At 46.6% G+C, this 14,745-nt stretch overlaps 1 protein-coding gene across 1 annotated transcript; it reads left to right on the top strand.

The window, feature by feature from the left end:
- The first annotated feature begins 6,665 nt into the window (after nucleotides 1–6,665).
- LOC135879745 (homeobox protein not2-like) lies at nucleotides 6,666–13,219 on the top strand. The gene is made up of 3 exons (XM_065405803.1): nucleotides 6,666–7,029; nucleotides 10,684–10,892; nucleotides 13,061–13,219. The coding sequence occupies exons 1-3, from the start codon at nucleotides 6,666–6,668 to the stop codon at nucleotides 13,217–13,219; spliced, it is 732 nt and encodes a 243-aa protein (XP_065261875.1).
- The last annotated feature ends 1,526 nt before the right edge of the window (nucleotides 13,220–14,745 follow it).

Below are 14,745 nucleotides of genomic sequence, written 5' to 3'. Positions count from 1 at the left end.
TCGGTACTTCCATATCAGTGAGAATTTTGCCATTGTCTTCAGTGGGGCCTGGATCAAACCCTTTGTGGCCAATTTACACCACCCTTTACCACCCTAGTGACATTAAACCAGACTTCCATGGATGTAGCAATTGTGGATGATGTGACAATTCCCACATCATCCACAACTCAGCCCCTGGCCCGTACCTAGTGTTTGATATGATGATGCACAGTGTTAGCAATACCCCTTTAGAGAGACCTTGGGGGCAATTTAGGCGAAAATGTAGATTTTTGTAAACTAAAAAAAATGAGATTGGAGCACAATCAAAAGTTAGACATAAGCTTGGATCAATATTAGAAATAACAAACCGGAATAATGCTCGATGCAGAATCAAACCTGCATATAAATGCTTTCCCTGCGTTAACGGCAAATGACATGAAATCAGATTTCGAGCTTACCTTGGCACCCAGACAAGGCAACACTGGACAAGTACATGGGAATCAGAAGGTGAAACTGACTTTGCCTTGGTCTTCACTGCAAAACAAAACAAAGGTGTGGGAGGGTTGCAGCGGGATAACTCACATGCTTTAGCTATCCCTCTGCATAAGAGCTGGAACTAGGGGTGCTGCAGCACCCATTGGTTTGAAGTGGTTTCCATTATATACAGGGCTTACAATGGCTCTCGGCACCCCCACTATACACATTCTTCCAACGCCCCTGCCCCGCTGTGAAATTGTACCTGTATTTTTTTCTGCAAGGTAGCTAGGGCGAGGTCAGTATCATATCCCTGTCTGTGTCAAGTATCAGAGGGGTAGCCGTGTTAGTCTGGATCTGTAAAAAGCGACAAAGAGTCCTGTGGCACCTTATAGACTAACAGACATTTTGGAGCATAAGCTTTTGTGGGTGAAGTCTGACTAAGTGGGTATTCACCCAAGAAAGCTTATGCTCCAAAACGTCTGTTAGGCCTGGTCCACACTAACCCCCCACTTCGAACTAAGATACGCAACTTCAGCTACGTGAATAACGTAGCTGAAGTTGAAGTACCTTAGTTCAAACTTACCGCGGGTCCAGACGCGGCAGGCAGGCTCCCCCGTCGACTCTGCGTACTCCTCTCGCGGAGCAGGAGTACCGGCGTCGACGGCGAGCACTTCTGGGATCGATCCATCGCGTCTAGACAAGCCGTGATAAATCGAACCCAGAAGATCGATTGCTTACCGCCGGACCCGGAGGTAAGTATAGACGTACCCTTAGTCTATAAGGTGTCGCTTTATCCCTGTCTGTGGTTGACCTTGCCTAGGCTGCTGCTGGGCTGAGACCCCAGTCTGTCATGCTAACCCAATATCGTCCCATTGTTTCCTTGAGCTCCCTGGTCGGTCGGTCTGTATACATCAGTTATTGTTCATCTTAAGTTATTTGAAAAGGTTCAGAGGAAGGCCACAAAGATGATCAAGGGTATGGAACGGCTTCCATAGGAGGAGAGACTGAAAAGGTTAGGGCTGTTCAGCGTAGAAAAGAGACGGCTAAGGGGGGATATGACAGAGGTCCATAAGATCATGACTGGTGTGGAGAGAGTGAATAGAGAAGTTTTACTCTTTTATACGGTACAAAAACCAGGCGTCACCCGATGAAATTAATAGGCAGCAAGTTGAATACAAAGAAGAGGAAGTACTTCTTCACACAGTGTGTAACTAACCTGTGGAACTCATTGCCAGGGGATGTTGTGAAGGCTATAACTAGGTTCAAAAAAGAACTAGGTAAGTTCACAGAGGCTAGGTCCATCACTGGCTATTAGCTGAGATGGTCAGGGACGCAACCCCATGCTCTGGGTGTCCCTAAATCTCTGACTACCAGCAGTTGGGAGTGGAGGATGGGGTGGATCAATTCATATTTGCCCTGTTACGTACTCTCCCCCTGAAGCCATGGTATGGGCCACTGCTGGAGATAGAATACAGGATTAGGTGGACAATGGCCCAACCCAGTATGGCAGCCCTTATGTCCTACACATAGATTTTGTTCTGTGTTTGTACAGCGCCTAGCACAACAGGGTCCTGGTCCATGATGGGGCTTTGAGATGCTACACAAACACAAGTTAATAATAATAAAACAGTTTATCTCATGTTAAAACTACAGAGCTTGTCTCCACTAGGATTTTACAGCCCAACAGAGAATGCACATTAGTTATCCCATAGTTAGAAACACACTTTTTTTTTTTGGCGGTGAAGACAAAGCCTTATTTTCACTCTCCAAGCTGAATTCAGTGGGATTTCTGCTTGAGCAAAGACTGAGGGATGGAACCCTCAGCTCCTGGAGTTACATGATTATGTATTATCCCAGTTCTCATATAAAAAAAATCAGAAAACTTCTAGCCCTTGTGGTTGTGGGAGTAAAGCTTGAAAATCTGACCCTAGCGTAACCTAGGCTAAAGGTTCAAATGGCAGAAGCCAAATACAAAGAACTCCAAAAGTATTCTTCTTCTTATTATTATTTTAGTCTCATGATTTTTAAGCCAATCTCCTGAGTTTTGGTGGGGGAAGGGGCTTGTCATTTTTGAGTCCTGGAGGTTGGCGACGCTGAAATTGTCAACATGCTAAATTATAACAAACATCTAACAAATCAATGCCGGAGCCCTACGATCTAGGCTGCCGGTGTGCTCAGACCACTGCCTGGCATGCTGGCCTGTTTCATTGTTTCCCTTATTGGTCTGTCCATATCCACCTGCTGTCTCTTTGTCTCCTGCATAGATTGTAAACTTTGTGGGACAGGGACCATCTTGTGTTTGTACAGCGCCTAGCGCGATGCAGGTTCCTCGGCACTACTGCGATACAAATAATAAATAATAATCATCGGCGTTAATCCTTTACCCTGCATCAGAGGAGCTGAATGCAAAGATTTCTTCCATCGTGACGCTTGTGTGCGTTAAAAGCAATTCAAGCCCCCTGTTTAAAGATGCCCCGAGCCCATTTTTTGGTTCGTTTGTTTTGTTTTTAGGAAATTTCCACTGCATCTTTGTCTGCCGGGAAGGCTGGCAGTTCAAGTCAGATGGAAATGCAGCCAGGCCCTTCCCATTGAAAGAGGCTAGGTGTGAAATTTCTCATGGGCAAAGAAGTGAAAGCTGCAGGGTGTCTAGAGGAAGGTGGGCGAGAGAGAGAAAAAAATCAGCAGCCAGAAAGAGACAGAAATTCTGAAAGCCGCAGCCCCATTTTTGAGGGGTGGGGGGAAGGAGCTTTCTATGAAGGGATTGTAAAATGCACTCCCCCTGGCCTGGGGAACAAGGCCCCCCACTCTATCTAATAATCATTAGCATCAATTAGAATCGTTTGAAGTGGGCAGCATCTTTGTCTCTTTGCAAAAAAAAAAAAGAAAGAAAGAAAGAAAGAAAACCCTTTTCAGGGAGCCTGTAACAACATCTGGAGCAAGAACTCAAGTTCCCCACTTTCATCTCTTGTCAAGGTGCTTGGAATGTTAATACAGCTCCATTCTTTAATGGAGTTGTCAGGAAATGCTTTTCACCCGGGTTCCTTTGGCTCAAGGGGGGCTGTTTACAAAGGGCTTTTATTTAAAGTGTTCTAAGAAACTCCCCCGCCCCTTTTATTTTCTACTCCCTTTAAAAACAAAACAAAACAACAAAAAAAGGAGGATCAGGGACGACATCCTTTTATCTCCTCTGCCAAAGCTTCCCCTGCACTGGGCATATGGGTTAGAAACAGACCCCATGCAAACCCCAACCTGGCAGCCCTGTGTCAGTGAGCCAGGGCCACTTGGAAAGGAGGGGGTTTGTTAGCAGGGCAAGTGCCTGGCTCCCCGGGGCAGGCCCCCCCCCTCCCGTTTTGCTGGCTGGCTGGTGCGACATTTCCCAACTCGTTAACGCTGGGTGAAAATCCCCAGCTTTTTAACAGAAATACATTAGCAGAGCACACAGTGCTAATGGGAGACAAAATGCTTCATTAGCCAGCTAATTCTACCACAGTGGCAGAATACAAAACTCACCTTACTGTCACTGCTGCCTGTCCATCCAGCTCCCCCTTTCTTTCTACCTCCCTAATTTCTCTCTCCCACATCTTTGCTCTGTCCCCACTGCTCTGCCCACCATCTCTCAGATCCCCCTGACTCTGGATTTCCCCCCATCTGACTATAAGAGCTGCTTGATGGAACACAATGCACCAGGCAGCCCCATAAGGAGTTTTTTTGCTTCTTTTTAACTGGCCAGCTTCTTGCTGCCTTTCATTTCACTCCAGTTGGGGTTCATAGATTTGAGGAATGAATCCCCCTTCCTCACCCCCTTAGCTAGTGTGAGCTCCCCTTTGGCATCTGTGAATCTCTTCCTTGTCCCTAATTTAAAAGCAAAATTCTGCGCTTGGTTGGATTCTATCCCAGTTCAGTTTGACGGTTGGAATTTTAGCATTGACTCCAATGGGAAGATCAAAACCATTGTTACTTTATGTTTGGTTTACGCTTCCCCCCCCCCCATTTATTAATTTGTATGTGATGCCTTGTGTGAAAGAAGTTAGTATACATTTTTTTCTCATTCATCCATCCATCCATCAATCCCCATTCACACCTCTCTATCTGTATTCTAATATTGGGCTATGTATTATTCCATCAATATCAAATCACTGGGGAGATCTGCTTAAAAGCAGATGGGCTGAGGGCCATTATTATTAATGTATTGTCATTTTTTATAATAGTAATTAATTATAGCTACATTAAATATATGTATATATTAAAATAAATGATCAGGTTCTCTTTGAAGTTTGCACAAGGAAAAATTCTATTTTCTCCATTTAAGTTTTGTATTTATTTGCAAATATTTCAGAGGATTTTATTCCACATAATAGTTATTATTTTCAGTAACTATATGCTTTCCTTATACTTATATAACGTGCAATCATTATAAGAGTTATTAATCATTAGATAGAGAATATTAAAGATGCTAACCAGAACAAGTTACATTATCTGGAATTTAAAAGTTGAACAAGAGTAACAGACTATTGACCCTGCAAACTTATTGCAAAACATCAAAGAGGAACTAGAGCTGGAAAACATCAGTCTCTGCGGAGTTTGGAAGTCTATTTTTTATTGCCAGAGTCTCCAATTTTGCAAGCTGCTTAAGCATATGCCCTAACTTCAAGCACGTGACTTCAGTTAGGAAGGGTTTGCAGGACTGGGGCCTTACATTGTAACAAGGAGCAATAAAACCTCAGCTGTATTTTTTTATTCACGTATTTCCAAATTGTCACGGAAGGCAGCTTGCTAAATGGGAGAAGTAAACTCTTTACAGAAAAAGCTGATGGATTCTTTTGTACCAGCACCTGGTTATCATCTCTCTCTCTCTCTCTAGGTTCTTGCCTGGACACCCATTCCCAGGATATTTCCTTACGAACGACATAATCTAATAGTATTCCAATAGAGTTTCTTGATTTACATTTGCTCTGAAATACTCCGTCTGATTCTCTTTTACAGTAAGGCGCATTTACACGGCTCTGGCAGCGTAACGGAACTTTAATACGTACATTTACATTTGTGCCCACTTTAAGGCAGGTTTGTTAATACACACACACTTATACATATATCTACGTTTTATTTTCAAGTTAAAGCCAAAAGGCTTGTAGCCTCTGATGTCTGCGCCAAACAAATCTAGGGCTTGCAGGCACAGACTGCCAGGACTCAGACATCAGCAATGGAAGATGCATTTTCTTGAGGGGGACAGAATGAAGAGAGAGACCAAAAAGGATAAAGAGCTGGAAAGGGCTCTGAAAACCCCCAGCTTCCGAGGGAACATTGGTGCTTCCTGCCTTGTGTGACAGTAGAAAGGCAGCCAGGGAGCAGGAATCAGCCCTAGGATGTGGATGGAACAGTACAGAGACATGCACACAATTACACACACCAGTGTACACACACACACACATATACAAACTGAAATAACAGGTTGCAAATTAAAAGTGAATTTCGGCTCCATATCTCAGCACCCTCTTGCACAGAGACTTGTGTGTGTTTAGGGGCATTAGCGCGTACAGACGTGTGCATGTGTACACATTGTGTGTGTGCATGCTTGCAGATATTTGTATGTATATATTTGTGGTGATGTGTGTTTGTGTGTGTGTGTTCATGTGTCTGTGCATTTCTGTGTTTATATTGTGTGTATGACCGTATTTTTACATTTATCGTGTGGATGTTTGTGTGTCATTCGCTGTACTTTTGTATCTAGGTGTTGTGTGTGTGTGTGCGTGTGTTGTGTATGCGTCTACGCTTGTATTTATATTGTGTATATTTGTGGGGGGGCTTTTAGATGCATGTTGTGTGTGTGTATTTGTGCGGGATGTGAGACCTCCCTTCCCATTCCAATTTGATCATTCCAAGCAGACCTGGCCCTTGTCATAGGCCATGCTAGGCTGTCCCCTGCCTGTCCCAGCCCAGAGACACTCCCTGTCCTACAGGCACCCAACAGCCTCTCCTTTCTCCACCCAGCTGCAGCCTGCTTTGCATATTAATGTCTTATTTACACTTCACAGGGGAAGCCCTCGATATAAAGCCACCTTGGGCCCTTCCTGTGTATAAAGAGCCAGCCAGCAGGCTGAGGCCGGGGCTGGGAGAGTGCAGCTTGCACCGCATCTGGAAAGCCACAAGCCCAGGCTAAGGAAGCGGCTAAGTCCCAGCCTTACCATCAGCCACAGATCTGCTGACTGAACATGCTCCAGAGCCCGGTCTTCCCAGGTCTGCTCAGCAACATCCTGGCAGCAGCAACAGACTCATCTGGCCCCCCAGCTTCTCCAGATGTTCCCCAGCTCCCTCGGAAGACCCCTTTTAACATTGACGCCATCCTCTCCAAGCCAGAGCCCCAGAAGAAAGGCCCAGCCTCTGCCAGATGGTCCTCCAAGCTGCCTCTGGAGTGGCACAGTTGGATTTACCCAGCCACCTACTCCATTGGCCTCATGCCCTACCCAGCCATGTACCTGGATAAGCCGGGCTATGGGGTTCTGCACCAGCACCAGCAGCTGCAGCACAGGCTGCCGAGGGGCTGCCTGTTCTCTTATCCCAGCTGTAAGCAAGACAGTAAGTAGTGTTTAAGCTGGAAGGGCTACAGGGGTGAGTGGGTGCGTGTGTTCTGGGGGGTGGGTGTGGAGGGAGGGGTGTGTCTGTGTGTCTGTTGCTAGGGTGTTTCTGTCTAGTGTGTATGGGGGTGAACGCATGCATGGGGTGTCTGTGCCTGGTTTGTGTATGTGCCTGAGGTGTTTCTGTCAGTGTGGGAGTGGGAGTGGTGGTCTGTCTCCGGGGTTCTCAAACTTGGGGTCACAAGGTTATTACATGGGGGTCATGTGCTGTCAGCCTCCACCCCCAAACCCCACTTTGCCTCCAGCATTTATAATAGTGTTCAATATGAAAACATGTGTTTTTAATTTATAATGGGGCGGGGGGTTGCACTCAGAGGCTTGCTGTGTGAAAGGGGATCCCCAATACAAAAATTATAGTGCTAATGGTTCTCAGTCTGGATCTGTGAACGGGGTGTTGCTGTCTGATGTGTATGTACATGTTTGGAGGAATGAGGGGTGTACGGGTATGTGGCATGTCTGCATTTGTGAGGCATACCTGGGTTGTGTATAGGGTGCGTGTGTGTGTGTCTGTCTCTCTAAACTTTAGGGTGTTTCCATCCAGTATGTGTGCACATGTACTGTGGTGGGTGAGGGGTGTATGGTTCTGACCCATTTCTGCCAGTGTATTTGTGTGTGTCTATCTGTGCATGAGGTGATTCTGTCTTGGTGTCGTTTGTGTGGAGGTTGGTTTGTATGTCTATGCGGGTAGAGGGTGTGTGGCAGATGTCCTGTATAGGAACTAGGTATTATTATTTTTATATGCAGCGTGTCATAGAATCATAGGACTGGAAGGGACCTCGAGAAGGGGAAGCCGTGTCTGTGGAGCTGTAAGAGGTCGTCTGGAGGATGGCAAGCGTTCTGCCTTAAACTTTAGGGAGGTTGGCAAGAGATACAGACTCATCAGGACTGGGCAGGAGCAAACTGTGACCCTCAGAGCTTTGACTTTTCCTGGACTAAACCAAACTAGTAGAAAACCCCAAAGGTTTATTTTTAAAATTCTTTTAGGACCCCTGAGATTTCTGGGGTGCATCTCGCACCCCAGCCCCAGCTACTTTGTTGTGGGCACTGATGCAGTCACAGACAGAAACTCAGTTTAATTTCCTGAAGTTTCCAGACTCTGCTCAGTTTCTGTGTGCGGCAGTGGCAGGGGTAGGAAAGAGCACAGTAATTTCCCAATATTTATTTCTGTTTCTGGGTTAAAGGGGCTGATGCTTATTAATCCTGAGAAGCTGATGGGTGAAGCGAGCCCATGGTTTGGGGTTTATTTTCTTAGGGGCTGATCCTGCAGATTTGTGTGTGAATAACTTTGCTGCAGTTGGAACTACTCATCTGAGTAAAATTATTCTCACATGTGTTTGCAGAATCTGACTCCAAAGTTTGTTAGGCTTTTTAATGCATATGCACCTAGGGCAAAAAGAGATTTTTGTTTTTAAAGTAACAGATGAATTTGGGTTTCATGGGCAGAACCAGAGACCCATGGAGTTGGATTGCTGTAACAGATGGCAGATTTTAGTTCAGTGTGTGTATGTTCCTGTCTCCTCTGTATTTACATCAAACCATATGGTATCATTGATTTTTAAGCAAAATTAACCCTTTATCTCAATGAGTAGCCTCGCTTAAAAATACATGGTGCACTATGGCCCACTGAAATTTATTATCAGAGAGCGTGCAGGGGCCAATCCCATGGTTGGTAACAGAGGCAAAACTACCCACCTAAATCAATGCAGATTTTTGCCCGCATAAGAAACCAAGATTTGAGCCCTAGAGTTTTTTAGGATTTAGATATACTAAAAGTTTTGTTTATACTCAGAAGCCTTTTAAAACTATTCAGTGTAGGTATGTAATTCTTATTATCTCTTTTTTTAGACCGTTTAATATCTGTACATTTATATATTACATTATAATTATATTGCTAGGTGGTGACAGTATGCTTGGGAATTTGCAAAGTGATTTTATAAATGATTTAACTCCAAATCCTATTTACTACTATAATAAATATATCATAACTTAGTTATTATATGACAGCTCTTCTGGTATAAATAGGCTGAGTTCAAGTTAAGTCAAACTAACATTGATTTATACCAGCAGAGAATCTGGCCCTACATTATAGTGTTTATACACTCAGATATTTTAAATAGCTATCATCACACATTAGTTTTATTCTCCGAACATGTTTTTATAGCTATAACAGTTACAAATATTATATCTTAATGACTAAAACTACGGCCCTGATCTTGCAGACACATGACACACCTGGTTAGCTTTCCACACTGGAGTAATCCCATTGACCCAATGAGATTGCTCTTGTGCATAAAGTTAAGCATGTGCAGAAGAATTTGCAGGATCAAGGCCTATAATTCTAACAATTTATAACTGCATTCTACCTATTTTTATGGTCAGAAACATTTTAATATCAACATTTCAAGTTCCCAGTGGTTTATATAAACTATATTTTGATACTTGGAAACCTTTTTAACTCCTATCATGATCATATCGGACCATGATCCCACAGGCTGATCCATGCAGGTGGATCCCTATGCGTTTGCAGAGCCCCTCTAAAGTCAGTGGGGCTCAGTAGGGGAACAGGGACCCACACATGTGGATCCAACTGCAGGATCAGGGCTTTCCAGTGTAACTATTTATTAGCAAGGGGCCTGACTGCAAACCCTGTGCCTCCAGCCCTCCACACTCTGGGGTGGTCAAAATCGGAACCCAGATCCAAAGCACAGGCAGAACCAACACCTCGGATCCTAACAATCCTAGACTTAGGAGAGATGGGTTCAAAATTCAGAAAACTCCCATTTATTCATTATGCAAAGGCCCCCATCCTGCAACCCTCCTGGGTTATGGGGATCCCTGAAGTCAGGGGATGACTCACATAAGTAAGCCTTACTCATGTGAGTAAGGCTGCAGGCCCAAGCCCTGCATTTATTTTGTGTAAGAATTTGAAGCGTGTGGGAAAGAGTTGGCAGATCAGGGCCTGAGAAGCAATGTTGCCTGTTCTTTAGTTAGTGTAGTTTGATGAAAGAATTCCATACCAGACACTTCTGAATAATATAGTAATTATTGTTATGCCAGCAATATACATGGGACCATGCAGGACCCAAGACACACCTTGCCATAGAGAATTTACAATCCAGCTCCCCCATACATAAGCACAATATTATCTTTACTCTCAAGCAATCCCACTGAATCGCAGTGTTTGCTGGATCCGGCCCTGAACAAGAACTTCCAGTATAAGCAATGCATGGAGCGGGTCAAATCCGGCTCGCCTCACTCACTCACCGACTTCCTTGGGACCAGGGTCGGCCCTTTGTCAATGAAGGGTTCCCCAGTTACACTGGCTGGCAGAGGCTGTTTCTTTCCTCAGGGCATTACTGTTCCTTCTCTTCCATCCCTCCTTAGCCCCTGTGGACTGGATCAGCCATGCTCCGAAACCAGCCACAGCTGTAGCTAGCAGGGTTTGGAGCAGGTAAAACACATTCACCCACCGTAAGGAGAGTTACCAAGGGCTGTGACGGGTGCTTTCTTTCTGTACATGTGGCAGGCATTTCCTGCAAGGCAAATCGGGCTGTTTGTGTCTTTTGCCTTGCTGACTCTTGCCCCTTGCTCGTAGGTCTGGAGTTGTCTGGTTGCGTAGGAGCTGTCTCGCTGGGGCCTTCTGTTCCTTGGAGATCCAGGGGGCCCTGTAAGATGAAGAGGGTCCGCACAGTTTTCAAACCAGAGCAGCTGGAGCGGCTGGAGCAGGAATTCCTCAAACAGCAATACATGGTGGGCACGGAGCGGGTGGATCTGGCGGCAACCCTGCACCTCACAGAGACCCAGGTAGGACATCTACCCCCTTCCCCCGAGGCCATGAGCAATCTGGGATCTCTGCATGGTCCCTGGGGTCAGGCAGAGATCCAGGCATGGTCCCTTCCTGGGACTGCAGCCAGAAATGACAGCAGGAGATGAGCCACCTAGCAAGTTTCAGGGCTTCTGTCTCTGTTATAGTGTGAGGAGCTCCCGTCAGAAGGAGCTGATTCTCCCCAGAAACGGGGAGGGTCCCTGGGGGTCTAGTCTCCCAAGGGAAATCCCATGACTAGGGATATTTAAAACTAGATGAGACAAAGCACAGGCAAATCATGATGCATAGCTAACCTGTGGCCCTGTCCTATAAGATATCACTGAGGCAGGAGGCAAAATAGGCTTAGAAATTTGCCTGAATAATAACAACCTCCACTGATGCATTTTTTGCCTACTTAATGGATGTATTTGGGGTATAGATGCTCCTGGTTGAGGGCCCAAGCCAGCCAAAGTGTTGTAGGTTAGAAAGACTCTTCCTGTATGGGAAGATTACTGTGCAATTGTCCAAATGGGGCCCTGGTTCCTCTGCAGCAGCGGATACTGGCCACAGCTGGAGACAGGAGACTGGAGTAGGTGGGCCACTGGTTTGATGCAGCCTGGCTATTCCTATTGTACTGCAAGGAGCAGTTCTGAATTAGCTAGAGAAGATGGACTAGATGAGCTCATTTTCCATCTCTAGTTTCTATGATTCTTGATTTTTGTCACTGTGCATGTGACCATCATGGGGGCTGAGGGGCACAAAGACCTCTGGGAACTGGGGACTCTTTCCATGATCGCTGATTTGCGTCACTTTAAGGAAGGCCTAGGAGTCGGCCCCACCCTGCCAAGCCAGCAGCACTGTCCCCCAGCTCTTCTCCTGCTTTCGCTGATCCATTGCTGTTCCTGGTTGGATGACCCAGAGGGAGCTTTGCCATTGACCTCATCAGGAGCAGGATCGGGCCTTATCTTAACCGGTCTAATCGCCCCCTTCGTGCCGAGGTGGCTGGCACATGGGGCTGCTTAGGCCGGGGAGAGCTGCATTCAGACAGAGTCACATTTATTTTTATACCATTTTCATGCTCAGGCACCCCCAGATTGCATATTCCCATCCAGATTGAAACAGCTGCCTAGCTGGGGCACCCACGTATGGAATCTGCCAGCTGGTGGCTCCATGTCATAAGTCAAAGCACCGGAGATGGGACCACACTGTGCTCCTGAATCGTGCTGCAGCCCTTCTAAAGTCTAAGGGGCTCCCCCTGCTCCCATCAAAGCCAATGGCCAAACTCCTATTGGCTTTCATGGGGCGCAGCTAAAAAAACCCTGGTTAATCCGGTGTATGCTGCATGACCCAGGTTTTAACCAGAATGGCTGTTTTGCAGCTGGGTTCCCCCAGCGTGACAGTTACTGCAGTGTAGCCAGGATCCATGACCGCAGGGCTCACGAGCTTACAGATCTTGTCTCACTTTCCATGACAGACCCAGGAGGGTAGCCGAGATTTGGCACTCAGAGCCTCTGCCTGCTGGGAATGACACAGCCGCTTATTTCATTTTAAACACAGTTCGGTTACACGGGGCGGGGCGGGGCGGGGAAATTCTGGCCCCACTGAGCCGAATGAGAGTCTTGCCGCTGACTCAGTGCGGCCAGGATTTCACTCCTCATTTTGGGAAGTTTATAATTTAAAGACAGCACAATCAGGGTGAAGGTTTTGGGGAAGGAATTTGGGTCCGGTGGGTAAAGCCAGGGACGGGGAGTCAGGACTCTTGTGATCCGTTTAACTATTGTCTGTGTGCAGATGGCATGACCGCCGTGTGACTCAGTTTCCCCATCTGTAAATCAGGGACAATACCACTCGCTGGGCAGTTGGCAGGCTTAGGTAAATGTCTGTAAAGTGCTTTGAGAGCCTCAAAAGAAAGGAGCCACCGCTTTATTTATAACTATTATTAATAATCCTCATGGCCCATGTTGCCAAGAGCCTCTTAGCACCAAGTGCTTCTGCAGGTGAAACTCCAGGAGTCAAGGGGACTTGCCTGTGGAGGGATTACAGGAGCGGGCCCTGCTGACACTCTTTTAGCGCAGTTCAAAGACTTCCAGGGTCAGGACTGTAATGCCCCCGAGCCTTGGCCCAGAGCGAATGGTTTTCATTGCCCATTGTGCTGAATCTCTCCTAGGTGAAAGTCTGGTTCCAGAACCGGAGGATCAAATGGAGAAAGCAAAGCCTGGAGCAGAAGAAAGCGAAGCTGGCGCAGTTTGGAGGGACGCAGCCTCTTCCTACGGACTCGATGGACCTCGAGAACAACGAGGAAGACACGGTGGACGTGGAGGTCTAAGTGGCTTGAGAATTCCCTGCCGCAGACGTTGCTCTTGCAGTGGAACGAGCGGGGGTTTACAGCTCTGCCCAAGGAGAAGACTGACCAATGAAGCGAGCAGGGAGTTAAGCAGCTGCTCCACATATGCGCTTCTCCAGCTGACTAAATAGATCAAGCTCTTTATCTGAATGCTGACGATACCGGACTGACCTGGCGCTGCCTAGGATGAGTCCGTGATATGCAACACCCACTGTCAGGCAACCTCATACTAGACACCCAGGGCCTGCTGCTCATCAGGCCAGTTGCACACAGGCTGACCAGACAGCAAGTGTGAAAAATCGGGACAGTGGGTGGGGGGTAATAGGAGCCTATATAGGAAAAAGCCCCAAATATCGGGACTGTCCCTATAAAATCGGGACATCTGGTCACCCTAGTTCAGGGGTTCTCTGACTTTTGTACTGGTGACCCCTTTCACATACCAAGCCTCTGAGTGTGACCCCCCCCCTAAATATGTAAAAAAATGTTTTTAATGTATAACACCATTATAAATGCTGGAGGCAAAGCAGGGTTTGGGATGGAGGCTAACAGCTCGCGACCCCCCCATGTAATAATCTTGTGACCCCCTGAGGGGGCCCGACCCCCAGTTTGAGAACCCCTGCCCTAGTTGCACATGGGCAGCTTCCATGATAGGGCCGCAGTGTGTAAAACCAGATAACCCACAAGTCTTTCTTTTCTCTATTGAAATGCCAGAAAGCCTGGCCCCTTTCCAGCAGAAAGACTGGGGTTAAAATTAGAGATTGGGGAGAAGGGGGCAGTCATAGAGTTCAAATCCAGATCCAGACATCAGTGCATGTAAACGCAGTGCTGTTGTGATTTATCAGCCCCCTGGGACTGCTGAGCTACCAGGTAGGGTAGCCCTGGCAGGGAGAGTGTTAAGAGAATCAGACTCATGACTTTTTCCCTGGTAGCCTCCCTAGTTAATTTTATTTCCATGTCAAGTTTGAAGTTCAGATCTGCACAAAAAATACTCCACTAAAATTTGCAGTAAAGTAAAGGGGATCTGACCAAACTAAGGAGAAAAAAGTCCAGTTGGCCATAATTGAGGGCTTGATACTGCCACAAGCACAATTTTCATTGATTTCAATGGGAGCGCCGCTGCTGCCCTATATACTGAACCCTGATTCTCATCTTATTTTCACCGATCCTCGACCGGTGTAACCCCATTATCTGTCATGGAGTTATTCCTGGTTCATAGAGGCATGAGAGGAGACTCAGGTCCTTCCAGGTCAATGTAAGACTGCAGGATCAGTCCAAGGGGTAGTTTTCTGAAAGCTGTAAGCGCCTGGGGCTTAGAATGAAAGTGCCTCCAGGCAGCCCTCCTGCGTCGCTGCAATAAGGATTTGTACATTTTTGCCTCTCTCCTGGCCTGCAAAGCCCAGATCAAAGACCTCAGTCCACCCCTACGCACATATTGCATTACCTTTACCGTGCAGATGTGCACTCAAGTGGCAAAATCTGGGCCTAGCTTTCAGTTACCCCTCTCCATA

The sequence above is a fragment of the Emys orbicularis genome, chromosome 5 (assembly GCF_028017835.1).
Source record: "Emys orbicularis isolate rEmyOrb1 chromosome 5, rEmyOrb1.hap1, whole genome shotgun sequence".
NCBI lineage: Eukaryota > Metazoa > Chordata > Testudines > Emydidae > Emys > Emys orbicularis.
This window is presented reverse-complemented; position numbering and strand designations above follow the sequence as displayed.

Bases quoted from the DNA above. Each gene is read 5' to 3' on its own strand.
- LOC135879745 (XM_065405803.1), top strand. From the start codon at position 6,666: ATGCTCCAGAGCCCGGTCTTCCCAGGTCTGCTCAGCAACATCCTGGCA. The intron at 7,030-10,683 runs GTAAGTAGTGTT...CCTTGCTCGTAG, and splicing joins TCCCAGCTGTAAGCAAGACA to GTCTGGAGTTGTCTGGTTGC. The intron at 10,893-13,060 runs GTAGGACATCTA...AATCTCTCCTAG, and splicing joins TGCACCTCACAGAGACCCAG to GTGAAAGTCTGGTTCCAGAA.